This window comes from Aspergillus versicolor (assembly GCF_001890125.1).
Source record: "Aspergillus versicolor CBS 583.65 unplaced genomic scaffold ASPVEscaffold_2, whole genome shotgun sequence".
NCBI lineage: Eukaryota > Fungi > Ascomycota > Eurotiomycetes > Eurotiales > Aspergillaceae > Aspergillus > Aspergillus versicolor.
In genome coordinates this window covers 4,031,753-4,058,115 of record NW_024467525.1, presented here as the reverse complement: position 1 = coordinate 4,058,115, position 26,363 = coordinate 4,031,753, and the positions used below count along the sequence as shown (strand labels likewise).

General features: G+C 50.2%; 12 protein-coding genes across 12 annotated transcripts in view; 6 read left to right on the top strand and 6 right to left on the bottom strand.

Annotated features, from left to right (window-relative positions):
* Positions 1 to 2,400, bottom strand: part of ASPVEDRAFT_510454 (PT repeat family protein) — a 5,583-nt gene extending 3,183 nt beyond the window's left edge. The window contains exons 1-2 of the mRNA XM_040814412.1: positions 2,030 to 2,400; positions 223 to 1,970 (exon numbers count right to left, since the gene is read on the bottom strand). Of these exons, the coding sequence (XP_040665137.1) occupies positions 223 to 1,970; positions 2,030 to 2,090 (1,809 nt within the window). The 5' untranslated portion in view covers positions 2,091 to 2,400. The remainder of the gene's footprint in view (positions 1 to 222; positions 1,971 to 2,029) is intronic.
* A 2,129-nt stretch (positions 2,401 to 4,529) lies between these two features.
* ASPVEDRAFT_26187 (uncharacterized protein) lies at positions 4,530 to 5,318 on the bottom strand (the record flags this gene model as incomplete). Its single annotated transcript, XM_040809867.1, has 1 exon — positions 4,530 to 5,318. The coding sequence occupies one exon, from the start codon at positions 5,316 to 5,318 to the stop codon at positions 4,530 to 4,532; it is 789 nt and encodes a 262-aa protein (XP_040665136.1).
* A 181-nt stretch (positions 5,319 to 5,499) lies between these two features.
* ASPVEDRAFT_510352 (uncharacterized protein) lies at positions 5,500 to 6,475 on the top strand. The gene has a single exon (XM_040814409.1). The coding sequence runs from the start codon at positions 5,858 to 5,860 to the stop codon at positions 6,377 to 6,379; it is 522 nt and encodes a 173-aa protein (XP_040665135.1). The 5' UTR covers positions 5,500 to 5,857; the 3' UTR covers positions 6,380 to 6,475.
* A 1,338-nt stretch (positions 6,476 to 7,813) lies between these two features.
* ASPVEDRAFT_60425 (uncharacterized protein) lies at positions 7,814 to 9,334 on the bottom strand. The gene is made up of 2 exons (XM_040815525.1): positions 9,297 to 9,334; positions 7,814 to 9,239 (listed from the first exon to the last, which is right to left on the bottom strand). The coding sequence occupies exons 1-2, from the start codon at positions 9,297 to 9,299 to the stop codon at positions 7,944 to 7,946; spliced, it is 1,299 nt and encodes a 432-aa protein (XP_040665134.1). The 5' UTR covers positions 9,300 to 9,334; the 3' UTR covers positions 7,814 to 7,943.
* A 789-nt stretch (positions 9,335 to 10,123) lies between these two features.
* ASPVEDRAFT_123900 (cysteine-rich PDZ-binding protein) lies at positions 10,124 to 10,694 on the top strand (the record flags this gene model as incomplete). Its single annotated transcript, XM_040806133.1, has 3 exons — positions 10,124 to 10,330; positions 10,424 to 10,547; positions 10,609 to 10,694. The coding sequence occupies 3 exons, from the start codon at positions 10,124 to 10,126 to the stop codon at positions 10,692 to 10,694; spliced, it is 417 nt and encodes a 138-aa protein (XP_040665133.1).
* A 290-nt stretch (positions 10,695 to 10,984) lies between these two features.
* On the bottom strand, positions 10,985 to 14,369 carry ASPVEDRAFT_50836 (uncharacterized protein; the record flags this gene model as incomplete). The annotated part of the gene is made up of 7 exons (XM_040814382.1): positions 10,985 to 11,287; positions 11,342 to 12,009; positions 12,568 to 12,975; positions 13,022 to 13,661; positions 13,708 to 13,934; positions 13,982 to 14,074; positions 14,135 to 14,369. 7 exons carry the CDS (start codon positions 14,367 to 14,369, stop codon positions 10,985 to 10,987), a joined length of 2,574 nt encoding a protein of 857 aa, XP_040665132.1.
* A 584-nt stretch (positions 14,370 to 14,953) lies between these two features.
* Positions 14,954 to 16,314, top strand: pex26 (the record flags this gene model as incomplete). The annotated part of the gene is made up of 2 exons (XM_040814381.1): positions 14,954 to 15,381; positions 15,438 to 16,314. The coding sequence occupies 2 exons, from the start codon at positions 14,954 to 14,956 to the stop codon at positions 16,312 to 16,314; spliced, it is 1,305 nt and encodes a 434-aa protein (XP_040665131.1).
* A 167-nt stretch (positions 16,315 to 16,481) lies between these two features.
* On the bottom strand, positions 16,482 to 17,856 carry ASPVEDRAFT_50834 (uncharacterized protein; the record flags this gene model as incomplete). Its single annotated transcript, XM_040814380.1, has 3 exons — positions 16,482 to 16,504; positions 16,668 to 17,077; positions 17,135 to 17,856. The coding sequence occupies 3 exons, from the start codon at positions 17,854 to 17,856 to the stop codon at positions 16,482 to 16,484; spliced, it is 1,155 nt and encodes a 384-aa protein (XP_040665130.1).
* A 1,711-nt stretch (positions 17,857 to 19,567) lies between these two features.
* Positions 19,568 to 20,763, top strand: ASPVEDRAFT_50833 (putative succinate:fumarate antiporter (Acr1); the record flags this gene model as incomplete). The annotated part of the gene is made up of 5 exons (XM_040814379.1): positions 19,568 to 19,625; positions 19,676 to 19,723; positions 19,782 to 19,831; positions 19,889 to 20,087; positions 20,150 to 20,763. 5 exons carry the CDS (start codon positions 19,568 to 19,570, stop codon positions 20,761 to 20,763), a joined length of 969 nt encoding a protein of 322 aa, XP_040665129.1.
* A 985-nt stretch (positions 20,764 to 21,748) lies between these two features.
* ASPVEDRAFT_123663 (uncharacterized protein) lies at positions 21,749 to 22,639 on the top strand (the record flags this gene model as incomplete). The annotated part of the gene is made up of 3 exons (XM_040806105.1): positions 21,749 to 22,187; positions 22,294 to 22,417; positions 22,468 to 22,639. 3 exons carry the CDS (start codon positions 21,749 to 21,751, stop codon positions 22,637 to 22,639), a joined length of 735 nt encoding a protein of 244 aa, XP_040665128.1.
* A 1,231-nt stretch (positions 22,640 to 23,870) lies between these two features.
* On the top strand, positions 23,871 to 25,415 carry ASPVEDRAFT_38791 (twinfilin). Its single transcript, XM_040811781.1, has 4 exons — positions 23,871 to 24,175; positions 24,265 to 24,899; positions 24,977 to 25,228; positions 25,287 to 25,415. The coding sequence occupies exons 1-4, from the start codon at positions 24,157 to 24,159 to the stop codon at positions 25,401 to 25,403; spliced, it is 1,023 nt and encodes a 340-aa protein (XP_040665127.1). The 5' UTR covers positions 23,871 to 24,156; the 3' UTR covers positions 25,404 to 25,415.
* ASPVEDRAFT_38789 (PHF5 family protein) lies at positions 25,285 to 26,121 on the bottom strand. The gene has a single exon (XM_040811780.1). It carries the CDS (start codon positions 25,976 to 25,978, stop codon positions 25,652 to 25,654), a length of 327 nt encoding a protein of 108 aa, XP_040665126.1. The 5' UTR covers positions 25,979 to 26,121; the 3' UTR covers positions 25,285 to 25,651.
* Positions 26,122 to 26,363: the final 242 nt, after the last annotated feature.

Genomic DNA, 26,363 nt, shown 5'->3' with positions numbered 1-26,363 from the left:
GGGTTCCTCAGCCTTGGGTTCCTCAGCCTTGGGTTCCTCAGCCTTGGGTTCCTCAGCCTTGGGTTCCTCAGCCTTGGGTTCCTCAGCCTTGGGTTCCTCAGTCTTGGTCTCCTCAATAGCAGCGGGAACAACAGCAGGTTCCTCAGCCTTGGGTTCCTCAGTCTTGGGTTCCTCAGCCTTGGGTTCCTCAGCCTTGGGTTCCTCAGCCTTGGTCTCCTCAGCCTTGGTCTCCTCAATAGCAGCGGGAACAACAGCGGGTTCCTCAGCCTTGGTCTCCTCAACAACAGCGGGTTGCTCGGATGTAGTTTCCTCAGTCTTGATTTGTTCGGCAACGGCGGGTTCCTCAGCCGGAGGCTCTTTAACCTGCTCTTCAACAGACGCAACCGCGGCGGGTTCCTCGGTGGAAGATTCCTTGCCCAGGTCAATCGTCTCAGAAACAGCTGCCTTTTCCTCAACTTCTGACTGTTCGGCTACAACTTCCTTCGGGAGTTCGTCCGACGGAGCTGCGGTATCCGTGGCAGGCACCTCAACGGCCGGTTCATCTACTCCTGTTTGGTTTTCAGCAGAACCTTCGGTTGCTTCCCCAGTCGTGATTTCTTTTGTTGATTCAACCGCTTCGGGAACGGCCGCGGCTTTTTCTACCTCAACCGGCTCAACAGTCTCAGTAGTAGCTATGGGCTCTTCTAGCTTAGGCTCTTCAATTGCTGTTTCCGTTTCAGTAGTTGCGGTTGAAGTTGGCTTTTCAGCTGTGGTGGTGTTGACGGGCTCCACAGTCTCAGTGTCAACTGCCGAGTTGTCCACCTTGGTTTCATCTCCAACTTCGGTTTTTGACTCGGCCGCAGGCTTTTCCTCAGCTGGGTATTCATCGGCCGTCGTCTCTTTACTTGTTTCCTCGATGTAAGGCTTCTCGACAATGCGTTCGGAAGTTGGCTGCTCAGTGAAGGGTTCCTTTTCAGCTGCTAGCACTTCATCCTCCGCAGACGTGCTCTTTGCTGATGGTTCTGAGGTCGGTGCTTCTTTTTCCGGTTCTAAGGCAGCCTCTACTGCATGATTCGGCTCTTCGGCAGGTTCTTTGGCTGTGCGCGTTTCCTCAGATTCTGTAGAAGTCGCAGCTGGTGTCTCAGTCACCTCTCCTTCAGCTTCTGTGGCCTTGGTTTCGTCCACAGATTCTCTTGAAGCGGCTGGTTCCTCGACCGGTTGTTCACTTGTGGATTCACCAACAGGCTCAACCGTAGCAGAGTCCTGGGGGATAGATTCGGGTGCCGCTGTAACTTCCGTTGGCTCACTCTTCACAGCAGATTCCTCAGTAGGCTCATCGATAGGTTCCTTTGTCACCTCATCATTAAATGTTTCCTTGGCGGTCGATATCTCCGTCTCGACAGCCGGCGCCTCAGATGTGGTTTCGGCCGGCGCCAGGTCAGCAGAAGGGGCATCAGCATCCTTGGTAGTCGTTTCCTCTGGCTCGGTAGCGGCGGTGTCTGCAACCTTCTCGCCCTCAGCCTCGTCCCTTCCCCTCTCGTCCACTAGTTTTGTGGATACCTCTTGCGCATCCGGAGCCTCGACATTCTCATCCGACTGCCCAGCCTCGATGGTGGTTGCGGTTGGGACTTCTTCAGGCTTCTCTTCCGCCTTTGTAGCTTCAGGTACAGGTTCCGCAACTGAAGGCTTTTCTTCCTTCAAGGCCTCCCTCTCCTCAGCCACTGGCAGCTCATCAGTTGTGACACCACTTGATTCAGCCTCATCGGAAGCAACAGCAGGTGCCTGGGCAGTAGTGGTATCCTTCTCCTCGCTGGAGTGTGTACCATTTTGCAGCGGAGTCACATCCTTTTCGGTTCCGACAGGTATGGCTCCGACATCTTTGGCGATCTCCTTTGCCTTCTCTGTCACTTCTTGTTCAACGGTTTCCGCCGAGGAAGTGGTGGGAGCTGCAGTGGGCTCAGCATCGACAGCGCTGCTTGTGATGCCTGCTTCTTGGGGTATGTAAGCCGCATGCGTCTAGGTATTGGATGCTTTGGATTGCATTACTCACCATTTTTCAAGTGTTCATTGGTAACGGGGATAGCGACGGTTTCGCCAATAGGAGCAGCCATTATGGTCGTAACGGTCGTAACGGTCGTTAAAATTCGGACAAAAGTACAGGGCGATCAAACTTGATTCTGAAATCAAGCCTTACAAAAACTCAACGATAACGCAAGCACACAGGGGTATTCTTCAGGGAACTGGCGGAATAATGTACAGATACGGAGCGGTGATGCGGGGTGTAGCAGCACGAGAAGACAGCAACCTCCCAAGCTCAACTTGGAACGCGAAACAGAGAATTAGGATAGGTAAAGACGATTAGCCCGATGATAAAAGGACAATGGGGATCTGTGAGCAGTGATGATGAGAGCAACAAGGAAAGAACTGAGGCAAGAGAAGACGAGCAGGCTTGAGGGGGGGAGGACGATAGAAAAAAAAAAAAAAAAGTAAAAAGGACAAGGTCTCCACCGAGTCACCAGAGTCCCCGATGACTACCAGAACTTCAACTTCTCGCAGTGACTAGCTTCATCGCTAGTGGGGAGAGCCGTTAGTGAGCGGGGCGCCAGCACTTATCACCACAGTGATCTTTATTATGGTTTGGTTGGATTGGGCAGTCTAAACAATGCGCTCTCGCATCTACAGCGCCTCGACTCGAACAGAAATTGCAGGCCCAGGGGGTGGCCTACAGAGATCAAAACTGGCGAGAATGCAGGGCCCATTGTTTGCGAAGCTGCACTTGAGGCGACTCGACCCAATGGACGAGAAGGTCTGAGTTGTCGCTCGTCTTGGAGCGAAGACGAGATGTGCAGATCGTGAGCACCCAAGGCCAAAATGCGGTGAGTTGGCGCCGGAGGGCACCAATCACAGGCTGGGCAACAACGAGACTTTTTGGTATATTTTCAAGCCCGAATGATGTGCCCGAGGACATCCGGACTTTCCCTCGCTCCATCATCGGAGAGAAGTCATCGAGGACCTTTTCGTCAGAGGGTGTGGCACCATCACGCTGTGGATGGGCGGAAGAGAAGACCCCACCAGTGATCATGCTACAAAGGTACCCCTGCTGTTACCCAAGCAGAAGCGTTGTCAATCTCAGGATTCTACGATATCGAATAATAAAAAGGACAGTCCGGCAATCGCAGTGGCAGAGTGTTCTGCATCATTCGTGCAGAGCTAAAGCACATAAACTGTCCTGAACTGCGATCTGAATATATACTTCGATCCACACCTTCATGGATGTATATTATTTCCTCTCACGCTCCCTCCGGAAACTCCGCCAACATTCAACCAAAAGGCAAAGAGCCTGTCAAGTTAGACTAGCCTACGTCTCTTGACCTACAAATTCCAGAATTACTTTTCTCTCGCGATCCACTGTAGATTTTTTTCTTTCAGCCGTGTTATGATTTTGTGGAGCAAAACATCCCATGAGCCATGGAACTCAACGGGTTCCTCGGTAAGCAGCCCATGGTTACCAACATGTTACATTTACATTAGTCTTGTCTCGGCCCGGAGCTTCACGGCTCGTCTACGTAGCAGTCTGCAACTGAAGCTCCCGCTCGGGCATGACATGACGCCCAAAATTCGAGTGAGTCGGTCGTGATCGTTGGGCATATCTCGTAGTCTAAATTTCCTTGTGACGAACTGCGTGACGCGATCCGAGCCCCCCATTGCGGGCTCTTGTCTCGCAGTAGGGAACATCCATCAGTAACTGCGGAGAGAGCTTCCCGCTTGGGGTAATTGTCGAGATTATTGGTCACTTTTGCGCTTGGAAGTGAGTTACGAGCTAACCTTGAGGACCCCCTCCAAGGTGAACTGCAGGAGCCGTCACTCTAGCGCTGTTGATCAACGCAGCGAAAGATAAGGGAAGGAAGTTGACTCTGACTCTGACGCTGACGCTGGCGACTCTCCAACTCCCCAACCAGTATCGTTTAGATAGACGAACTGGTTATTTTTTTTATTTGCTGTTATCCTTGGCGTAATTTTTTCTTCTACAAATTATCTCATTGTTATTATCCGTGTTTATACTTTGTTAGATGCGCGTGCCGTCGATCCTGCACCTGAAGCTGGTATAAGCTCCTGTGGAGACCAAATCATGTGCTTTACTGGACAAGCAGCTGCAGCCGCGGCATTGGATTGGTTTATGCAACAGGTATTTTACTGGGATAAAGCAGAGGGTGCTTATATGGAATACGTAGTAAGAAATTTCAGATTATTCTGATCATAAAAATGTTGGAAAAAAGAAAGATGAATGAGAAAACCTGAACCGTCAAACAGCGGCAGTAGAGGCAGAGATTGGAATCCAAACAACGTGCTCGTAATCAAGTCATTGAGAGAAAGGGAAAATATGGTAAGACTAATAAGAACAATGAATAAAAAAACGTAAGCCATGACGCCCGTAGACGATAAGAATAAGCACTCGTTAGGCATCGAATAAGCTGTCGTAATCATAACAAGGCTAACGGCGATCTGGGGAATCATTGAAGAAATGAAGCACAGGAAAGATGGAGAATATATCACAAAATCTCCAAATCTTCAAACTCGACCACCAAGTGATCGCCTGTCCCTGGCGCGCTGGAGCTCGATCCCAACGCTGGCCGGTGAGTCATGCCCCAGACGGTACTGCTGCGCTGGATATTCGCTGGGCGGCTGGCATACACGCCCACGTGGACGAACTTGTCTTCTACCCCGTAGAAGAACCAGGTGACTTCGCGCATCTTCTTCCACGTACTGCCCACTGCGCTTGGTGAGGTCGCATACGGGGATATCGTTGGAACCTGGTACCAGACCCAGAGTGAGTGGCCGACTCGTTCGAGTTTGAGGCGTAATGAATGGACGGCTGACGGCCCTCGATCGGACGTGCTGAGTGGCGACAGGCACCAGTCAGCCCCGTCTGCTGTTGCGCTGACGGATGAAACGTTGATTGCGCCAGAACAGAATTCCATGCCCGCCTTGACCCATTTACATGGCCGGCTATTCTGCGGGTTGTTACCCCCAAATCTATTTGATCGGACCAGGGGGACGGTATCAGAGGATATTGACTGGGGAGCACTGCCGGCGAAGATTACCAGACCTCCCTGATCCCATTCCATCTCAAAGTCCGCCGTCACGGTTACTTCAGCGACCAAGAATGGATTCCGTAATGAGGTGAATACAATGGGAGCTGTCGAAGTGTCTCCGTTTGGCGGCTTCCGCCAAAGATCGGTGTTCGGTCCAGCGGTGAGGGTAAAGTATTCCATGCATTGCGGGAGCGTAAAGTCTGCAGGCAAATTCAATGCCGTAAACGATGAGCCGCTGGGAGGCATCTTGATTCTTCGCACCAAGCTCGCGGGTTTCGACCACCCACAAAAAGCGCAGATCTCCTCTCCTCGCTCTCTTTTTGCGGAATCTTGTTAGTGGCCAAGTATATTAAATACCTGAGCGCGTCGATCTTCTTCTTGTTCTTATGGTTTGTGTTCCCCTAACCCTAGAGCTCCCGGGAACCCAGTACAAAATACGGAAATTGTCCCCGAGCCGAGTGCTCGAGCGTACCGTGAAGAGGAATAAGAAAGGAGAACAGCCGGGTAGTTAGTTGAGGATGGAGGAAGTCTTTCCCCTGTGTGGCCGCGAGAAGTAAGGGAGTCCCAACAACAGCCCTCCAGTCAGGCAGTCCTCAGTGCGCCGTGGCGTCCTGCGTCAGCGACGATGGTTCTATTAGCAAGGCAAGAGCTCGTGATAAGTAAGTCTGAAGAGAATTTGAGCTAGTAGAAGGAGAGAGAAGATCCGAGAGAGGAAAAAAAGAAAAGAACGTCAGGACGTGCTCAGTTCCAGGATCAAGGTGGTGAGCTAGGATGGCCGGAAACGGATGTGGGTTGCGTTTGAACCACAAACAAGTGAAGGTTCCTCCCGGCCCTATTCATACGGAACCGATCCAAACTTGCCAGATCTACCCAAATCCTGGGGGGGAGCGCCATCCGGAGTGTTCCACTCATCGTGGTTTCTTATTATATGTCTCGGTCAGGGGGGTAACATCTCCACGGCTTCATCATACGCTGGGCAAAAAGACGAACCACTCCGCTGGGACAGGAGACTGGATCCGAGTTGCTGGGTTCGCAACAGAGACCCATCATGGTGGCATTCGCGTTTCCTGCGCTCCTGCTGTTGTCTTTTTCTTTGTTGGATTTCCGGTCATCCCATTTGCTTTTGCCCAAAGCTGGTCTTGATTTGTTCATCGACTGCGCAGCTGTGCAGGAGTGGCGGGTCACCGATCAAGGCTGCATCCCGAACGCGAAGGCGAGCCAGTCCACGCCAAAGGAAGATGGAAACTGTGGCGAGTTGCTCGGGCAGGGCAGCTGAGCTGAAACGGTGGCAGACAACGGCGCTCTGACGAGGCCCACGATCTCGCGGGCCACTGATTGGGCTAATTGGAGGCGATGAGAGCTGAAAGCGAGACTCGCCCGGGACGGATTCACCGCCTTGGCCGGTGCTTTGGTCGCTTCACTTGTCACAGCTGAGCCCATCACATCCGCATCACTTCCATTCCTGCAGCCCCGTTATTGATCGAAGGATTGTGCTCCCCTCACTTCCAGCACCAAGTTACATCTTGCACTCGAGCCGTCTTAATCTGGATGGACGCCACTATCGGCTGCCTCGAGCGGTAAAGATTCCATTTTCGGAGTTCCCTACTGGCTCGCGCTGGGAGCTCGGACCAGTCTGGTGCTTGAAAAAGCGAATGGCTGAACAATCCCTTGACAATCGAGACAGTAATAAGATCCGTTAGGATCCCGTCTCTTGCGGCGGGTGTGTCCGCCAGCCGGCCTGATGTGGATGACGAACCCATGCCCCGGCCTGTCCGAACTCCAAACCCTTGCACCCTGGTCCCTGAGCAATCCAAGTCCTGCAAGGAATCATTACAGATATGTTTGCGCGCTTCTGTTGCTAGAACTCGCAAACGCCGATCAGTAACGACGGCTGACCGGGCAATAAGTAGTGAAAGTCCTTAACCACGTCCCGGTAAATATCGAGCACCACTCTTGGTGACAACAACTTGGACAGTAGTTAACTAGCCCGGGTCAGTTTGTCAACTAAGCGTGATGAAATAATCAACTCGCGTACTAACTATGTGTAAGAAATCTGAGACCCTGATGGTTATTCCGATGGCCGCAGCCCTTCCCAAGACACCCCTGACTGTCTCTGCGCACACAGCTGTCTCTCTGGCATCCTTCCTGGAAGACATTGAATTTTTCAATTTACGTTTTGAGCTGTCGCACTCTGTTATTTTTGCGCTGCTTTTATCCCTTCCGCGTGAACATGCTGGTCGAACTGAGTCTGCCTGGTCCCGTAGTTTTCTTTGTCCCACCCCTCTGTAGTCATCTCAGTCAGAAATTGGTATTTCGCGTAGAGGGTAGGCAAGATTTGGATGAATCGAGTGAGCTACCACCGCCCGAGTCTGGTTCTACACGCTCCTGCCCATTCGGATTCTTTTCAACGAAGGACAGCAGGCGACTTCCATTAGGCGTACCGTGAGGGGGAGCCTCGGAGTAGATATATCACTTGAACCCTGGCATCCGGTATAATGGCCGAGATCGTTATCACCGTCCTCACCGTCCCAGCAGCAACTTCGATGCTATGTCCCCCCAGCTTGCAAAGTATACTGGAGCAAAAAACAAAGAGTAGACCAAGAGGATAAATGATAGGAACACATATATTCGAGCGTTCCCCACAATCAATGTAACAATAGAGCCAATCCAACGCAACGAGACTGCATCAGACGACTTAAATGTGCCATGGAGCTATGAGCCAACACATTGAAAGAGCTGTGGTGAATAAGAAGTGAGTTGATTCAGAACAGCTTTGGTATCAGAAGAGCAAGAAAAATCTAATGGAATACAAGATAACCCAACAGCCCAACAAAAGGCAAGGGGCAATAACATAAGCATCCGCAGAGCCCATTAAGCACCAAAATCTCTCATTGGTGCACCCCATTTTGCTTCCCATTCCCGAAGTCTGTCGTCATCCCAGAGCGCGTAGGCCCAGGTCCAGCGTCGAGAATTGACACCGGTTTCGAACATTTCTTCGAAAAGTGGCTCATCTTCTTCCATTTGCTTGAGCCAGGTTTTTACCCAAGAGAGATTAGGTTGGTCTATCTCCGGCAGCGTTGACAAAAGTGCTCGTAACCCTTCCCAGTCCATACCGAAATTAAATTGATCTGCAGGGTAAATCAATGGGTATTGAATTTCGTAGTTCCGTAGTATGGATTGAAGAAAATATGCACCGCCTCCCCACGCATTCGCATACACCATATTGCGCTGAGTGTTAAAGTCTTCCTCTTGAAGAAGCTTGTGGAGGAAAGTCGGCCCAAAAGAGGCCAGTACCTCACGGTTGTTGCAATCATTCGATCGTAGATCGTCAGTGTCCAGTAAGCTACAGCTAGGGAGGACTGTGACCTCCAGAGGTGCTGGAAGCGCGCCATTTTCAATGGGCCCGTATTGCTCCAGGTCATTGGCGACCTTTGCGTAAATCTCACCATTTCTGTGGTGGCAGTACCACCACAAACCAGCAAACTCTTCATACTCCCAAGGCGCAAATGTTCCAAAGAAGAACTTCCATATTTCCTCCCTTGTGAAGGGCTGGCTATTGTCCCAGTATAACGATCTCGAGCTGTCCGGGCTATCAGCAGGATTCTCGACATTACCAAACAAGTTACAAAAGGTTTGTAGTCGATAGAATGCTCGGTAGTAGCGTTTCTTTTCATTTTTGGAAAACTTCAGTGGTAAAATATGTGTGCTCCAACTGACCTCGTCAATCCAGAATGGGCATGGTGCGTTTTTGCTATAATCGTTAAGAAGCCAAATTGCTATTTCATGGAGTCGCAGCAGATCGCGGACTTCATTTAGATCAACTGGCTGGTCAGGGAGAGGCTGCGTTGCCCCGGATCTCTTTCCCAAGCAGCGAATCTCTCTGCTGCGGCGTCGATCATCTAGCAGTGCAATTATTCTCTCTCGATCTGAGCGTCTGGTACCGTGGAATTTCTTTGAGCGAACAGCAGTAATCGCTTCAGTGACCTCCACAAGTCCACCGTAATTCTTTTGCAAAAATTTCGGTAGGGATTCCTGACGGGCGAGGCAGTATGCCTGGTAAAGAGCGGTTGAAGAACAAGCTATTGCATTGAGAGACTCTAGATCGGGCAGCTCTAACAGGATCTGAACGCGCAGCTCAATAGGCAGGCTCTCTAGCTCAGCCATGGCCTATTTACGAGGTCAACGATACGGGTTTAGTATATTCGGGATGAAATCTTAACTGACCATAATTGTGGCGGTAGAATGAAGGGAGGAAGATGAGGGGTCTCGATCGCAGACGGCTCAGCTTGTTGATGTCTCTGGTCTGCGCCGCCTTATGTAACATATAAGTTAACCCCCTCCCAATCTATATTTACCACTACCCCGCCAGAGGTGCGTTCGAAAGCATAGACACAGTTAAATTGGGCGCTTACGGGTGTACTTTCCCCAATCATCAACCGAGGACATTCCTGCTAACTCGTCTTCTCCCTATAGCCGCCAGGATCGATCCCCCAGGTTCACTCTCGAGCTTCGACCTCCATCCAGCTGAGGCTGCCGTTTTGCTTAGCGCCAACCTATTTTGATATTCTAACACAATTTTCCAAGATGCCAGTGAATATATTGTGGTTGAAATCGATTTCTGTGTACCGGAGTATACAGATTATGGTATGTCCGGGCATTATCATGGACATTATACCACAAGTTATGATCAAATTGCAGTGGATAAAAGCAGGATAAACAATCAGGCTCTACTTAGAAGTATATATTCTGGATAGGTAGTTTAACTGTTGTCAATTTTGGGAGTATCAGGGCCATCGACATTGACGCATCTATACATGCGCACGGACCACGAAACGCCACAAAGACAACGCGGCAGATCTCCAATGTGGCGCAGTCAGTTCCCACCCAGCCACCGATGACATCCAGCTCCAAATTCGAAGTCTTCGGCTCCATCTATCATTCCAGAATCAACACCAAGCCAAATTTTCGAACTCTCGATCCAAATAGACACGAGTTACGCCAGTAACCTCATATAAAAAATCAGCGGAAAAAAAAAAGCGGCAAAAAGGACCATGGTCTGCGCAAAATGCCAAAAGAAGCTAAAATCCACCGAACTAGCCACGCCGGGCGTAAAACGCAAAAGTGAAATGTACTATGGCTCCCCATCGACGTCGCTAGGTGGTGGCGGGAGTAGTGGCTCTGGCTCTGGGGGCGCAGGGTCAGCTACAGCTGCAGCGTATAGGTCTAAGCCGACGTTAGGAGGCACCGGTGTTTCGAAGGTACGCGGACTACTTTATTTCTTTCCTCGTTTTTTTCGTTGTCTGCGAGAGGTAATTGATTGGGGTATACTAACATGAATTGTCGGGCCACAGAACAAGCTTCTTAGCTCCAAGGCGAAGAATCCATATGCAGCGTACGCATCATCCTGTGAGATGTGCAAGACCAAGACGGAGCAAGGGAAGAAGTTTTGTCAGCGGTGTGCTTATCAGAAAAATGGTCAGTTGGTCTACGTGCATCAATACTAAATTTTGATGAAATATGGCTAATCTGTGTGTAGCGTGTCCGATGTGTGGAAAGAGCCTGACAGGGAAGTCGTCGAAGGATCAGCCCGTGGTGCAGGGGCAAAAATTCAATCTGAAATGAATGATGAATGACTTAATCTTCGTTTGACGGGGGTTGGCTACTTTATGGGTTGGCGCGGCGTTTGGGTTAGGACTAATATTGCACTTTCACAAGGCTCGGGATCAAAGTATATACCGTATGAAATAGAAATAAATAATTGATGAGCTAGTTATACATGACATGATAAACTCGAATATATGCAGATCTGAGCCAGGTTATCCTACAGCTTTCCAGACGCTCTAACAAATCATTGTTCTTCCCTGATGCCCCGCTCCTCCACGCTCGAGGAGTAAATCCTAAGACAATACCGATTACCGCTCGGCGAGCATGTTCTTGATGCTGGCGTAGTACTGTGGAAGCAGGAACTTCTTGAGCTCCTCCTTGGCAAGCCATTTGAAATCCTGAAGGTTTTGCACGTTGGCAGAAAGATCCGCCTGGCCGGCCATAATACGTCCTTTCAAGAAGAAGGTCTTCTCACCGGCCACGGTAACTCCAGTTGACTCGTCGGTCTTCGGCTTCCGAGCGTTGTAGACGTAGTGGCCGGCAGGGTGGTATCCGACCATGAAAGTGTTCATGTTCACACCAGCGGATTGTTCGAGGGTACGTTCAGCAGCCTATAATACCCAAAAGTTAGCAAGACACCGCGATAAAGATCTGGAATAGCATACCAATCGGAGAGTTTCGTCAGTGGCGACAGGGGAGCTAGGAAGCTTCCAATATCCCTCTTTAGACTGGACGAGCAAGTAAAGAGTCCTCTGAAGAGCCCGATTAAGGCTCCTGGTGTCACCCTTCTGATCAGCCTCTGTTACCCGGGGGTGCGGCCGAGGGATCTCTTCTTTCTTGCTAGTATCCTGAGAAGTGTTGTTGGCCGTGCTTTCAGCATCAGAAATCAACGTTTCGACAACATTGGCCGGTTCCGACTCAGGCGATCCGACAAGGAGCTCATCGTTCCACGCCTCCTTGGAGTACGCATTATAATTGCCGATATCACGCGCAGGCGTCTGGCGCTCACGGATCTTACGCTTCCAGTCCTCGTCCACGGGCGTTCCGCGCTTGAAGTAGAAGTATTTCGTGAATGGAAGCGCCTGGCGCTCGTTCAGCCGTTTCTGGTAAAAGTAGTATGCTTTTTCGAAATCGGTGAGGTCGCGTGTGATCTGGGGTGGACGGGATAGGAGCACGCCTGCATTGATGGTGTAGGAAGGATTCACGACGGGGAACGTAGTTGAGTTCGAGGAAGAGGGTGCTGGCGAGATTGGGGTTGCGGCGGAGGCATAACTGCGGCGGCCAAGTGTCTCTTGACAGCTTCTGCAAACTCGCTGTTCGGCGATTGAGGGACCTGCAAGCGGTCAGCATCAGTGCTAGCCCCACAGTATGTAGCAATTCATCACGTACGCAGTATTGAGGCTATGCGCCTGGCACCATTGGATCCTGAAGACATCTCCGAGTGGGCGTCGGTGTGGTTGTCAACAGGCGTCGCTCTGGACTTGCATGCAAGAAAAGTTGGCGGTCACCTGTTTTGCTCCGGGCCTGGCGCTAACCCTATACTAGTTAGCCAAGCACGTGACCAGCACTCTACTTTTTCTTATTTTTTCCGACTGCTCGCGACTTTCTTTTCTTTTCTCTCCACAGCACCATTCCTTATCGTCACTGCGTTCAGTTGCTTCTACAACCAGTCGATCATTCTTTCGGTGCTCAGAGAAAGTGTTGACGGCTATTTTCGCTAGCGGTACCTTCGTGAACCCAAGGTGTACTGTTAGATAGACGCTGTGCACATCCATCTCAGCCCAATCGCTTGAGGTTTTATTTTATTATATTTTTTTTTTCAGCCAAGCGCTATTGTAGATGCTCTTCCAGAGAGGTTTACGAGCTATGCTGTGCCTTCAACCAATATGACAGACCCTTTCCTCTGTTCCGAAGACGCGTAGTTTGTTGCCATAAACCTTCCAAAATTGAAAACCCGGTCTTGGAATCAAATGCCCTTTTTTGGCCTGCCGTATCTCAACTGCAGAACCATACTCGCCAAGAACTTCATCGCTTCTCATGCTATCGCTATCGTTATCAATTGCACTGGAGAGTCCCGCCCGAGTCTCTTTAACCTGAAGTTGAACAAGCCGATTGTGAAGACCGGCTTGCTCCGTCGTTTGGGAGCCTGTAGTTAAGAGTGGCGTGACCAATCCGACTTGGTGCCCTTCGTCAAGCTGTGCTGAGAGCTTTATGAATACTTGTGCCGTAAGCAGACTATCGTAGCCTGCTTCATGGTCGGGTTTCTCTATGTGGTACCTGGCGAAGTGTGGATGTATAACTAAGAAATGTCAGTTTGAATATCGAGTAGGCATGGTCTCTCTCACTGATTTCGGGATTCGGTATCTGAAGCAAACTGTCATTGATCTCTTGCAACGATGACCTTGGGTTGATTGATCCGCAATTATGTGTGGCAAGATACTTAGTGTCAATGAGGACTGGGAAATGCTCGTGCACCATGGTTTGGAAGTCCTCCACACTGTCCGGAAGAGGACCAAAAAAGCACCGAAAGAAATATATCAAGTCCATGAAAAGATTATGCCCAACAAGAACAGGCCGATGGGCTTTGAGGTTCTTCTTGAAGTTGCCTACAAAGTCCTTAAGAGTTTCGCCTTGGCCTACAGGCCCCATGTTGGCTCTGATGGCGCCGAAATAACCGGGACTGAGATTTGAGAGATCGCCTCCAGCCAGTGCCTCAGCAATCCATCTGAAGCCAGTCTCATTCCAAACTCGCTCTCGCACCCGCTGTACCCTTTTGTCTCGAATAGCGTTCTCACGATCTTCATCATAGTGGACAATCTGGACAAACGTAGGCCGTCCAATCGTGACGTAACCTGGGTATTCCACCTCGACAAGTTGATGAACCAGCCTTTTCTGGAACCTATTCAAAACCGAAGGCATACCCTTAAGTCCCTGGGAGTTGATTTGACTGGAAGGTGGCGGGATATTGAGGTAGCCGTCACGTTTCTAAAACTAATTAGGCGGTTCGTAAGAGTGAGAACAGGCAATGTACATCACCAAGGGCAATCCAATTATTGATGAGCATCCGGGCAAGTATAAGGAATGCTAGCGACTCGTAGTCGGTTTCTTTGACATTCATCGATGTTTGAGCCGTGGATGGTTTATTCCTTTGGACGGCTATCGAGATGGCTTTTTCTTCCTCCTCTCTCGATATATATGTGACGCCGGTTCGGTACAGAGAGTCCATACTGAATTTGTTTTCCAAAAGGAACTCAACCGCTGTATGGACATCAGTATGGATGAAAGATAGAGCAATATATGCGTACCGCTGCTCTGGAATGACCAGTTCCGCTCAACTTCTAGCCTACGGTCAATGATCGGGCTCAGATATAAATTATATGGTTTTAGTGTATACTGTGCTAGATATAGGCTTAGTATACTGATTGGTAGGGAAGAATCAGGATATAAGTATGCCTAACCTGCCTCTGCATCCTCATGACAAAAGGTCAAACCGACTTGGAGTATTTGGTATTGAGAAGCAGACTCTTTCACCTCTTGGTATCTCTGCTGTAAGCTCTGCGGTGGGCCTGCCCGCCCCTGTTGAGCTTTTGGGATACCGGAGAACTCCAGGTCGATAGAGACAAAGACGGAAGACGCAAGATCCTGCAGCATCCGAGCAAGATGATACGGGAACGTCTGTGTAGTGACATCCATGGCAGGTTTTGGGTTTAGGCAAGCGAGAAGTATCTGAGGGTGGGAGTATGTGATAGAAGAAAAGAATGTAGTGATCTAGCAACTATGTACTGAGAAGTAAGTAGGATATCGTATATCGGAGAGCTACCGAGAGCCACTCGTTTCAAGGACTCCTATTTTATCGGTGATGACTATAGTGCCACCTGCTTTTAATCGCAGACGTGACCTGCCACTGGGTTAAAAAATGACGGCAACTCCTACCCATGGTCGTTGAAGTTGTTGAAGAAGTTGCGAATGACGCCAAGCAAGACAAACGCTAGCAGCGATCCGGTGAAGTCCCGTGATGCCAACCCCAGAGTTGGATGTCAGTCCGAGCCGAGGGAAAAGCGACCGACCAGCGGGAGTGACTAGTGCGTCGCTGCTCGGCCGTCACCTCACACCCCAAAGCCGCAACTGTAACTCAACCCCAGAGCTCACATGTGTCCAATTGCACTTACTTGATCCTTTCAACTACCTCTTACTTCACTCCTGCGACTGCTGTTACTCTTTTAAGTGAATCGCATCCCATCTCACCTTCCCAACCGCCTCATCCGTTGGCGGTCAACATGTCCGACGATGCATCCGTCCTGTCGGCGTCCACGTCGTCCCTCTCACCGTCGAAGCTCTGCTCGAAGACGTACAAGAAAGCTTCACAGCTCTTCTTAACCCGTCGACTACAAGAAGCTCTCGTATCTCTGGAGCCTGTAATTACGGCGAAGAATGGGAATGGTGACCAAGATGTCAATGGCGTGGACTCCGTGCCACCGATCGGTACAGTTCCTGCCACCTGGCGGATCAAAATATGGAATCTGTACGTTACGCTTCTGAGCGCTATTATCGACTTAGGCCCAGAGGAAGGAAAGGCGATGATTGGGCAAAAGGAATGGAAAGACATCTCAACGCAAGTCCGCGACGGGACTATCTGGGAGAAGGTCGTACAGATTGGCTACCAAGGGCGCGAAGGGTCAATAGATGCGGAGGTTGTTTATAACCTGTAAGTGAAGCTTCTGACGCAGATTATACCAGCTATCTGACGACTCATTTCTCCAGGGGTACTCTTCTCCTCAACCATTCTCCTTCTCAAACTGTGAACCAGCAACGACTCGAAACCTACCTCTCCTCCTACGGGCAACCAAACCTTGATATTGAAGAGCATCTGAACTCCCCCACAAACACTCAGCGAAATCAATTCCGCCCGAATGGTGGTACAGATACACCAAAAGACCTCGCCGCCCGAGTCCGACTGATCGAGCTTTTCACGCTTCATGTTCTTCCCAGGAATGAAGAGTGGGAGTACGCGACCGAGTTCATCAATTTGAGTGAGGTTCTTGACGACGAACGGAAGGAGCTCTTTTTGCAGACGCTGGACGGGCTTAGGGAAGAGAAGGAACAAGGAAAACTCCGTGCCGCAGCTCTACAACGCGAAAAAGACGCCGAGTTAGAGAGGCAGATACAGGATGCAGAGCGCCAGAAAGCAGAGGAGGCTGCAGCTGCAGAAGAGAATACTCAACAGAAGAGCCACAAACGTAGTGGTAGTGAGGTTGATTACGGGATCGAGAAGAAGCATCCAAACGGCAGTATCAGAGGCAAAAAGGGCGAGAAGCCAGGCAGCAGCAAATCTGGTTCCTCATCACGGACGGCCCTTTCTCCCCCCAACTCGAAGAATCTTAAAAAGCCGGAGAAGCCTGAAACTCGAGCGAGACAATCACAGGCGCTGGCTACTGTGCTACGAAATATCGTGCAGTACTTGAGCAAAACGATATCCAACAACCCTCTGTCCTTCGTCCGGTCACTATTGTTTTTGTTGGGTCTTCTTTTCGCCCTTAATAGACCGAATGTCCGCGAACGAATCCGGAGGATAACCGGATCTGGCTGGCAAAAGATCCGGGGAACTGTGGGTATGGGTGTGAAAGTGAGCTATATTTGAAGGCTTTGTTTTTTATTGTTTGCTTTTTTTGCAGAGTTTGATACGCTCTGCCTCGGTGCATTCCACTCGGACGTGGTCTGTTGCATATATATCATATATCCTTCTATCTGTAAATCTAAATACGATTCTGCGAATGACTCTGGCAATTAATTGCTATGAAAATGCTATTAAAATGCTATTGGGTATCTTTCTATCGCATTAATTTTTAGGGCAAACGTATCACATGCAACATATTAAGTGACATCACGAAGCCGGTGTATGTTTTTCTTCTTGGTTTGCTACCTCCGATACACAAACAGAAGGTGGTCCCTCCAATTCAGCCACTCCATCCTCAGTCGCCTCTTCGCATTCACTCGGTCTTGACCTCTCAAGTCTTTGTTTCCACCACTGAAAAGCATGGACAAAAAAGTGAGCTACGAATAGCTGCTCTGTTGTGTACAGTAAGACAGGCACGGATGTTTTCGCTTTGAGGAATAGATCAACCGGCGTCCACATCGCATATAACAGAGGAATACCCAGAGCTGTGCTCTTCGCGGGCCCGCAGAAACATACAGCAATGGCCTCCTCTGGCGGTATTTGTTTCAGAATGTGCCATCGACCAATTTTTGCCCGTGTACACGGAGACTGGGGAGGCCGGGACAAGCAGAAACACACGGCTGTTAGGAAGACGTACAGGGCGATGTTGAACAGCACGACGAAGACAACAGTCTCAGTCGAAAGGTCTTCCAGGGCTCCTGTTGCAAAACAGGAGGAGAACGTTACCCTGGTGTATGTGAGCAGCGGGCTTTCAGAGGGAGTCGTGTTAGATTTTCAAACTCACCAGATCATAAGAAGAAGACACACCGTCCCAATCTTTGCAATCTTATATTTTTGGATCACATGCGCAGTCCGCTCAGGCCAGAAGAACCTCACCGCTTGGCCAACAGCTAGAGGTATCAACACGGCCAAGCCCAATTGCTTAAACACATCACGATACATTGATGTGAGATCACCATTCTGATCTCGCCAGACTTCGAACTCTTCCGAGGCCGGTATCAAGGTCACTGTCCACCCAGCCGTCACGAACGGGCCCAATATATTCGCAATAAGCACCTCCGCTAATGCGGCCGCATCGTCACCCCCCGCAGACCTAGTCATGACCACATTCGAGGCGATTGTTGTCGGAATACAAGCGGTAAATATGTATCCCGCCAACACAGCACGATCAATACGCGCATTTCTATCGCCGGCAAGAATTGCGTGGACAACGGCGAGAACAAGCGCAGGGATGAAAAGAAACGAAGTAACCTGCACAAGGAAGTGGAGGCGCCAGTTAAAGAGCTGCCGAACAAGCTTATCCTGTGGTATACTAAGACCCGATAACAAGAAAACGATCGCAACAGCGCCATAGAGAATACTATATTCGGAACGAATCACACCGCCGTGTTTGGCGACATTGGGAAACAAGTATGCCAGCAGGCAAGCAAGGCCGATGCCGAAGATGAGCCATTGGTGGAGGATCAGCAAGACGATGCGTTTCCATTTCGGCTGCGGGGTGCTCATGGCGCGTAAACTGGAATATACCGAGTCATCGAGGTCCTGCTCTTTTCGTCTCTTCAGAATTCTCGTCCTGCCATTTCGTGGAGAGATTTTGAAGATCCGAGTTGGAGAAATATACACAGTAAGATCGGCGGTTTCGCCGATGCAAGGACGATAGCGGTCTGATAGGGAGAATGATTGACCGAAAGCACGATGGCGTTCAACTCAGGCGTACACACAGAAGATGTGATGCGGAATGGATGTGGCGGAACCTTTCCAGCCCGCTCAATTCCCGCGTCGATGTCGCAAGAACAACCATTCCTTTGTAGGACGGTGCCGAGTAGGCCGTCTGTCCCCCATTGATTTCTGCTGTGGATAGACTGCAGTACCAGCACGAGCAGCACGAATACCCGTCGGACATTGTTTTGCTTGATCTTGCTTCAGCAATTAGACTTTCTACATAATCTCCCATTAATTGGCGATAAGATCAACTTTAAGCTTATCAATCGGCAAGGGTATACAGAGTCCAGACTCCAAAGTCAAAAAATTATGATGCCTGAGGCAGAACAGCCGATGGAAAAAGTCTGGGTAAAACATGAGCCGACCGGTTCTGTATCACATCGCAGTTACTCCGCGAATGCATTGTTTCTCTACTGGAGAACAGCTGATTCTTACTAGGCCACATGACCTTTTTAAACGCCATATAGGCCTGGTATAGCCGCCTGCTTACCAGCTCGGTGCCTCCTGATAAGAGTGGCTCACGTCGGCATTCCCAGAGCGGAAGTAACCTCGGCACAGGAGCAGCAACGTCATTCTTCCTGGGGTCCGGATTCTCCCGCCTGCAGTTCTCCATTCACCCTGTGAAGCTGGCAGGCCCTGGGAATCACAAGCTCGGAGCGAGCAAGCTGCAGCGATCGAGCTATACTTCTCAGCTGGCTGTCCAGTCGCCAGCGCTTTCACATGAAGACATGCGACGCTCGTCTCCTAGTATCGGACCAGTGACCAAGTTGAGTTCGAGGTGCACTGGTTGATGAGATCATGTCCTCTGGAACCACCAGCGTTGCAGAGCCAGCAGCAGAGCCAGACTATGGGCGAGCTCTCGTTCGTCGGACCTGCCGGTAGAAGTCTGGGGTCGTCCAGTCTCGGCAGCAGGGCATAGTAGTAATGATGATGAGAAGAACGACAAGGGACTTGGCCACTTGGTTAAATAAGATGGCCAGGGCTCCTGTAGACGATATTTATCAGATTTCCGCGTTACAATAATACCCTGTTCTCGGGTGGTCTCTGATCAGATCTCAAACAGTCAACTTCTTCCGCTCGTCCATCTCTCCGTCTCCGCTTCCCCGTTCCACCTCCGCGGGCTGGCCTAGCCAGCTAAAAAATTAACCACTGGCAAAGGCAGAGCCAAAAGCCGCCATTGGAACCGAGCCCCCGGTCTCTGATCGACTTATCCGAAGCTCTGACTCCCAACTCCCTTTGGTGGGCTTCTTTCCAGAGCTTTGTTCTCCCTCGGTTCAACCGAGGGTACTTATACTTCCGTATCTCTCCGCGCTCATAGCTGGCGCAATTCACCTTGTGAACTTCCGATATCGTCGCTATTCTTTTTGTCCTCGTGACTCTTTCGGTCCTTTTCTTTCTTTTGGATTGCTCTTTCCTTCCTTTCTTGCTTTTTTGTTCAAGAGTTGGCGCGCTGCATTTGAGAAAGACAAGCTATACAACTTTCATTTGAGTCACAATGTCTGCTAAGGGAGGCAATGGCAAGAAACCGGCCTCGCCAGCCGTCAACTTGATCGGTATAGTTACCTAACTGTATGCTGTCTATTTCGGTGCTAATTATGAACAGCTGGTGGTGGCGCCGGTATGATGGAGGCGCTTGTATGCCATCCGCTAGGTATGCAATTCCCAATTGAGCCCTGCAAGAATACTAGTAGTCGCTTACAAAATTCTAGATACTATCAAAGTCCGCATGCAGCTGTCTCGACGGGCCACTGCGCCGGGTGTACGTTTTATGTAGCTTCAGTTTATTTCCGACGCTCCAACTAACGTTCAATTGCAGGCCAAACCCCGCGGCTTCGTAAGAACTGGAGTTGATATCGTCAAGAAGGAAACTGGCCTAGGTCTGTACAAGGGTCTCGGAGCCGTCCTCGGTGGTATCATCCCCAAGATGGCCATCCGGTTTACATCCTACGAATCATACAAGCAAATGCTTGCGGATAAGAACACTGGTGCCGTCACCAGTAAAGCTACCTTCCTCGGTACGGGCCCCATCAAGTTGATTCTATTCTCAAGCTTATCGCATGCTAACAAACGAAAATAGCTGGTCTCGCCGCAGGTGTCACCGAAGCCGTCGCAGTCGTAAACCCCATGGAAGTCGTAAAAATCCGTCTTCAGGCGCAACATCACTCTCTTGCTGATCCCCTCGACGCACCTAAATACCGCTCCGCCCCGCACGCCCTCTTCACCGTCATTAGAGAAGAAGGTTTCAGCGCCCTCTACCGCGGTGTCTCATTAACTGCCCTGCGCCAGGGTACCAACCAAGCAGCCAACTTCACAGCCTACACGGAGCTCAAGGCCTTCCTGCAACGCGTCCAGCCCGAGTACAGCAACACCCAGCTCCCCTCTTACCAAACAACCGTTATTGGTTTGATCTCTGGTGCGGTGGGCCCGTTCTCGAATGCGCCGATTGATACGATCAAGACGCGCCTGCAGAAGACGAGGGCTGAGCCCGGACAGAGTGCTGTCTCTAGGATTATGGCCATCGCGCGCGAGATGTTCAAGCAGGAGGGTGCGCGCGCCTTCTACAAGGGTATCACGCCACGTGTGATGCGTGTTGCGCCTGGACAGGCTGTGACATTCACAGTGTATGAGTACTTGAAGGGGAAGCTGGAGGCCTCGAACTGGGCCTTTGTTGGAGGCAACTTTGAGGAGTAGATTTTTCCTCCTCTTTGACTTAAGCCACTTCTCTTGAAACCCCATTTCAACTGCGCGTCGGGCCAGCTTCTGGTCCTGACTCCCGACCCCGGAACTTTGATTCTGTCGAGCCGAATCAAGTTTTCTTTTTTCGGAAGAAGCGGGTGAGAAGAAGGTTGCGATGGTTGGAAAAGCATTCCAATTGATAGATACCATGGGCATCATTGGTGGCGTTGTTGTTTTGTCCTATCTTTGTCTTGCCTTGCCCTATTTCCTTTTGCTCTGTTATATATATTGATTGATCTATTGTCCAATGACTCGTCTGGGATTGGACTGAGCTTTGTTCCCTTAGGGTTTGCAAAGCCTGCTCGCATGCTATACAGCCAGCGAGGGTGGATTGTATATAGACTGCTCGTTGTTAGCTCTTCCTGTTGGCTGTTCTATTTCGAAATACATCGTATATACTCGAAACATGGGGTTTCAAAATGGCTCTTATCCAAGTAAAGTAGTATGTAGTATTTTCCAAGTTCTTATCGACTGCTTATTGGGGACCCACGGACACAGAGTTTGACATTGATAAGTGATTGTACTTTGTGAGGCTTGGCACTTATGCCGCAGTTTCTGCTTCTGCTTCTGCTTGCCCCTGGCAGTGTGTACTAAGTATGCCCTAACAATACTATGACTACTAAGGCAATAGTCTAGTGCTCTGGTCGAAAGACTTCAAGCTAGCTCCCCCAAGATTTTAAGAGTCCAGAATTCAATGACCCACAGTAAGCGTTAAATGTAAAGTGACAGATGCGCCTCGCAAATCGCAATTAAATCGAAACAGCGAAGCACATATGTTGTAGAGGCCAGGAAATAGTCTAGTAGTATAGGGTAAGAGACTGCGGTAGTTAGTGGATGGAAGGTATAAAATGGCATGACCGTCGAACTAGTCTACGGGGTATTGTTTTGTCAAACTCCACGGCGCCCGTCTGATAAAATAAACAAGCAGGCAAGATTCAAGATGTCTCCTACTATCGTCCTCATCACCGGTGCCAACCGCGGTATTGGAAGAGGTCTCTTGGAGCGTTACATAGCCAAGCCAAACCACACTGTTATTGCTGCAAACCGCGACCCTAAGCACTCGGCTTCGACGGAGCTGCTAGCTCTCCCGACAGCGGAGGGTACAACTGTGAAAGTGGTAAAGCTAGATGTCACCTCTGAAACGGATGGGGAGAATGCAGCTCGAGAACTCAAAGAGTTGGGAATTAATCACGTCGATATCCTCATCGCCAATGCCGCAATCGGTTACGTGTTTCCTAAGCTTGAAATGGCACGGCTGGACGATATCAGGACACATTTCGAGACAAATGTGATTGGATTCGCCCGTACGTATCAGGCTTTTTTCCCTTTCCTGCAGACGGCAAGGGACCGTCACCCTAAACTGGTGACAATTGGCTCGAGTGCGGCATTCTTTAAGGTATGCTTTCCTTCGCTGTATTATAATCACCCAGCTAACACGTAGTAGTAAGTAGAATTAATCCTTTAGCCGAAATGGCCTTTACTAAGTTAGTAGGAACACGTATCCGGCGCCAAATTCTGCATACGGTGCCACGAAGGTTGTGCAACATTGGTATACAAGGTCAATTGCGCTCCAGGAACCGTGGCTTACAGCCTTTCCAATTGATCCAGGGTACTGCCCATTCCTTTCTCGAACGTTGATCCCAACTAACCGAGCTAAAGCTTTGTTCAGAGTGATTTGGGCAACTTCGGCGCCAGTTTCATTGGACTTGAAAAGGCGCCTACCACTATCGAAGATAGCACGCGGGCGGTTGTTGAGGTTATAGATGCGTCAACTAGAGAAACGCATTCTGGGAGGCTATGGAAGTGGACTGGAGAAGAGGAGCCGTGGTAAACACTGGCGAATCTATCCAGCAGTAGAGCATGGCCTTCATGTCTAGTGTGTGAGGCAGTTGCTACTCAGATAATGGCTAGCAGCAAAATCTGGGCTTGAGATTGGTTGTCCATCTTTTTCCGTGTGTTCATCGGTTGAAAATTGGTGATAGCGTGGGTTCTCCAAAAGATGCAGGCTCGGTTGAAGTGTTGGTAAATGTCGAAGTTTGATACGGGCATAATCAGGTTGTCAATTGGTTCAGATCAAATGGAATAATTTTTTCAGTCATCCAACACTTTTTCGCTTTGGCGTTCATGTCAGCTCCGAACTGGATAAGCAAGAGGACGCCCTCCTCGAAACCCCGTTCTACAGCCAGATGTAGTGGCGTCCAACCGTGGTTATCATGGGCATTGATATCACAAGAGCCTCGCTCGTGCGCTGACCAATGTCTAAGAAGAGTTCGCAGTACCTCTAGCTGCTGATACTGCGCCGCCCAATGCAACACGGATCGCCTGTAACAGTCCAAGTGCGAGATTCGTGACCCGTGGTTTAATAGTAGCCGCACCACTGATTCATGACCTCCAAGCGCAGCATAGAAAAGAGCGGTTCGGCCATCACTATCGGCGCTGTTGGCGTCCATATCGCCCTGCTCGAGCAGCACCCGGAGTATACGCTCGTGACCTTTTTGAGCAGCGATGTGCATTGTGCTAAGCCAACCTTCCCCAGTCTTGGTCTTGAATGATTCGTGTACAGCTCCCGCCAAATGGGTAGCATCGGGGACATGGTGGGGATTATTGTGTTCCGTATCTACGGATAACGTCTGGTCTGGAGGTACGAGAAATGAAGAGAACAGCTGCCCGCCCAGCGGCTGGTCTGAAGAGCCGTAGCCCGAGAGGAGGTTGTCGATAGCCCCTAGGTCAAAAGCAGCGTTTTCGAAACTGGAATTTGTCAGAGAAAGCCCATCTAAAATAGCCGAGTCCAGTGGTCTATCTGTGGGCATCTCATTATCACCGCTCCCTTGTGGGTGCTCAATTGGTCGGTCAACATGGCCATTGGGCACGCGATCACCCGTTCGTTCAAGTTGTTTTTTCTCTATACCCAAGCACTTGTTAATAAAACAATTCACAGAGAATGGGAAAAGACCAATTTAGCTCAAGAACCACTCACGGCGAAACCTGCGCTGAGCAATGCGATTCTGTAGTCGGCGGCGCTCCGTGGGGTCAGTCGACAGTTGTAGAGAACTCAAATCCATGTCTCCTCGGCAATCTCTTGGATTCAACTTCTTCCAAGGCCGACAAGGCGAGCAAATGGCCTTCTCTCGCCAAGAGAGACTTCATCTACTGGGGCGATCGAAAGCAGGTGAGGACAGAGACGGAGATCTAGCCAGCTGAGAAACACTTAATAAGCCCCCATCTCAGCCCCGCTAACCCAACACACCGCTCCTGCCTCCTCGCTCAGGACAACAGTTCATCTTACAAGTCATATCGCCCATCCTTTGTGTTCGATAAGGCAAGGCTGCAGCCCGAATTGCAGTCAATATGCAGTCTGGAATCTCAGGTACCTATTCCCCCGCCTGCCATCTATACCGATAACCCCACCACGCCGCCCCTGTTAAGCCCGTAATACACAACTAACCACATAAACAGTCTCGCAAGAGCTGCACGATGCATTTGCAACGTTCGCCTCCGACAACTCCATTTTTTGCTTGCCCGTAACAATCACTTCCGAGAGTCTGACTCCGCTTTCTCCGATCCCCTTCTCCGCCGGAGACGCATTCTACCCCTCCCTCTCGCAATTGTCGTCTGTTCTGGAACCCAAGACGCCGATTTATCTGCTTATTCGACGGACCGGGTCCGGATCCCCTTCTCTCGTTGCCCTAACTTATATCCCGTCAAACGCGGGAGTGCGTGCAAAGACCCTTTTTGCGTCTACCCGGGCGACGCTGGTTCGGGAGCTAGGCAGCGAGAAGTTTTCGGAGACAATTTTCGCTACAGATGAGGATGAGGTTGTTGGTGAGAAGGCGTGGCGGGAACGGGAGGCTGAGAAGAATGGGTCTCCAGAAGCAGGATACAGCCGCGAGGATCTGATGGGGGATAAGGAGAGAGAGCTGGACGCTGTGCGGAAGGCGGAGGAGGCTGCTCGGAGTGGGACGCCTGGCAGAGACATTGGCATCGGCGGGACCTTTGCACGAGGCCCTTCCAGGATGCGCATTGAAATGCAAGTGGATGAGGATGCGAAGGGGGCACTACAAGGCTTGCAACAAGGGGGACTAGTACAAGTGGTAGGTTTCTTCGCAGACGATACAGCCCCGGGATGATTTGAGGAAGCTAATTGTTCATTGTTGCACGTATAATACAGGCCATTGATGTTCCAACGGAAACACTCAAGCTTGTGTCCTCCGAGTCTGGGGTTGACGCCGATTCCGTCCAAAAACAGATCTCCGAATCCTCGCCGAGATACTCATTTTATCATTATCCCGACTCTGATGCTGTCATCTTCATTTACACATGCCCATCGGGCTCGTCGATCAAGGAGCGGATGCTGTTTGCTAGCTCCCGGATGTACGCGCTCCAAGTGGCAGAACAACAGGGCCTAAAGGTTTCGAAGAAGGTATGGCGACTCAACACAAGTGACTGATTTGAAAACATCCTGACAACCGAAATTGCAGATTGAGGCCGGCGCACCGGACGAGGTTACAGGCGAGCGGCTCCACGAAGAGGTGAACCCGCCCCAAAACGACGGTATCAGACGAGGATTCGCGAAGCCCAGGCGGCCAGGGAGGTAAATCAAGTTTTGTAGCCACATCCCACTCCGACAACGCTTGCTACGGAGAGCCGAGTGGGCCCAACGTAGAAGCAGCCATACACTTATCTCCTGCAGTCGAGTTCCATTGATATTCTCAGCAGCCACATTAACAGTAACCCGCTGTCGAGAAAGCCAGCGATGTAGGATAAAAGGCACGCCGGCTCGTCGTACACGCGTAGGCCCAGTCGCATATTCCCCGCGACAAAATCAAGGCCGAAATCCACCACATCAATGATTTCGAAAACTCTTTTTTTGATAGAATAAATCTGTCCTTGAACTTCCCAAATTTATAATCTTCGGACAGCCGTCTCTGTCCTTCTCTAGTCGCGTGCATTCAAAGCAGTAGAATGCATCACTGATGCCCTCGCCACCGCAAACGATGCATTTATTCTGGTAGTTACCGAATGAACACTCGTCACAAATACGGACCAGGGTGGTAGGGCGCACGTAGGAGTCGCACACGGGGCACTTTCCATCACATTTGTCACACAGACGGCCGATAGAGATGCCAGGTTGCTTGCGGCACATAACGAGATCGGGGTGATGGCGCGACATGTTGCTGAACGAACAATGACAGATGAATAGACGATTGTATGAATAGAGTCGAAATATGAACGCAGGAAATCGCGAGTTCTAAGCTGAGTCTGCTTAGAAATGGTCTAGGGGTGGCACTGGGGAAGTACCGATCGAAGCTGTTGGAAGGGAAGAGAGAAGAGGTCAAGCCAGGAACCGCTGGCACCTTTTTCTGCCGCCCCGACGCGGTGAATTGGTCCGTGCGGAGAAGACTGGAACTTTGCGGCTCTATGGCAAGAGCAACACGTCCGGATTTCACACAGCTCATTATATTGATTTCTGAACTGTATATATGCGCTTCATCTGACAGTTTATTCATTGTTCGCTTGCACTCGGCCGCCTCGATTCCCCTTATCCTGTGTATAAA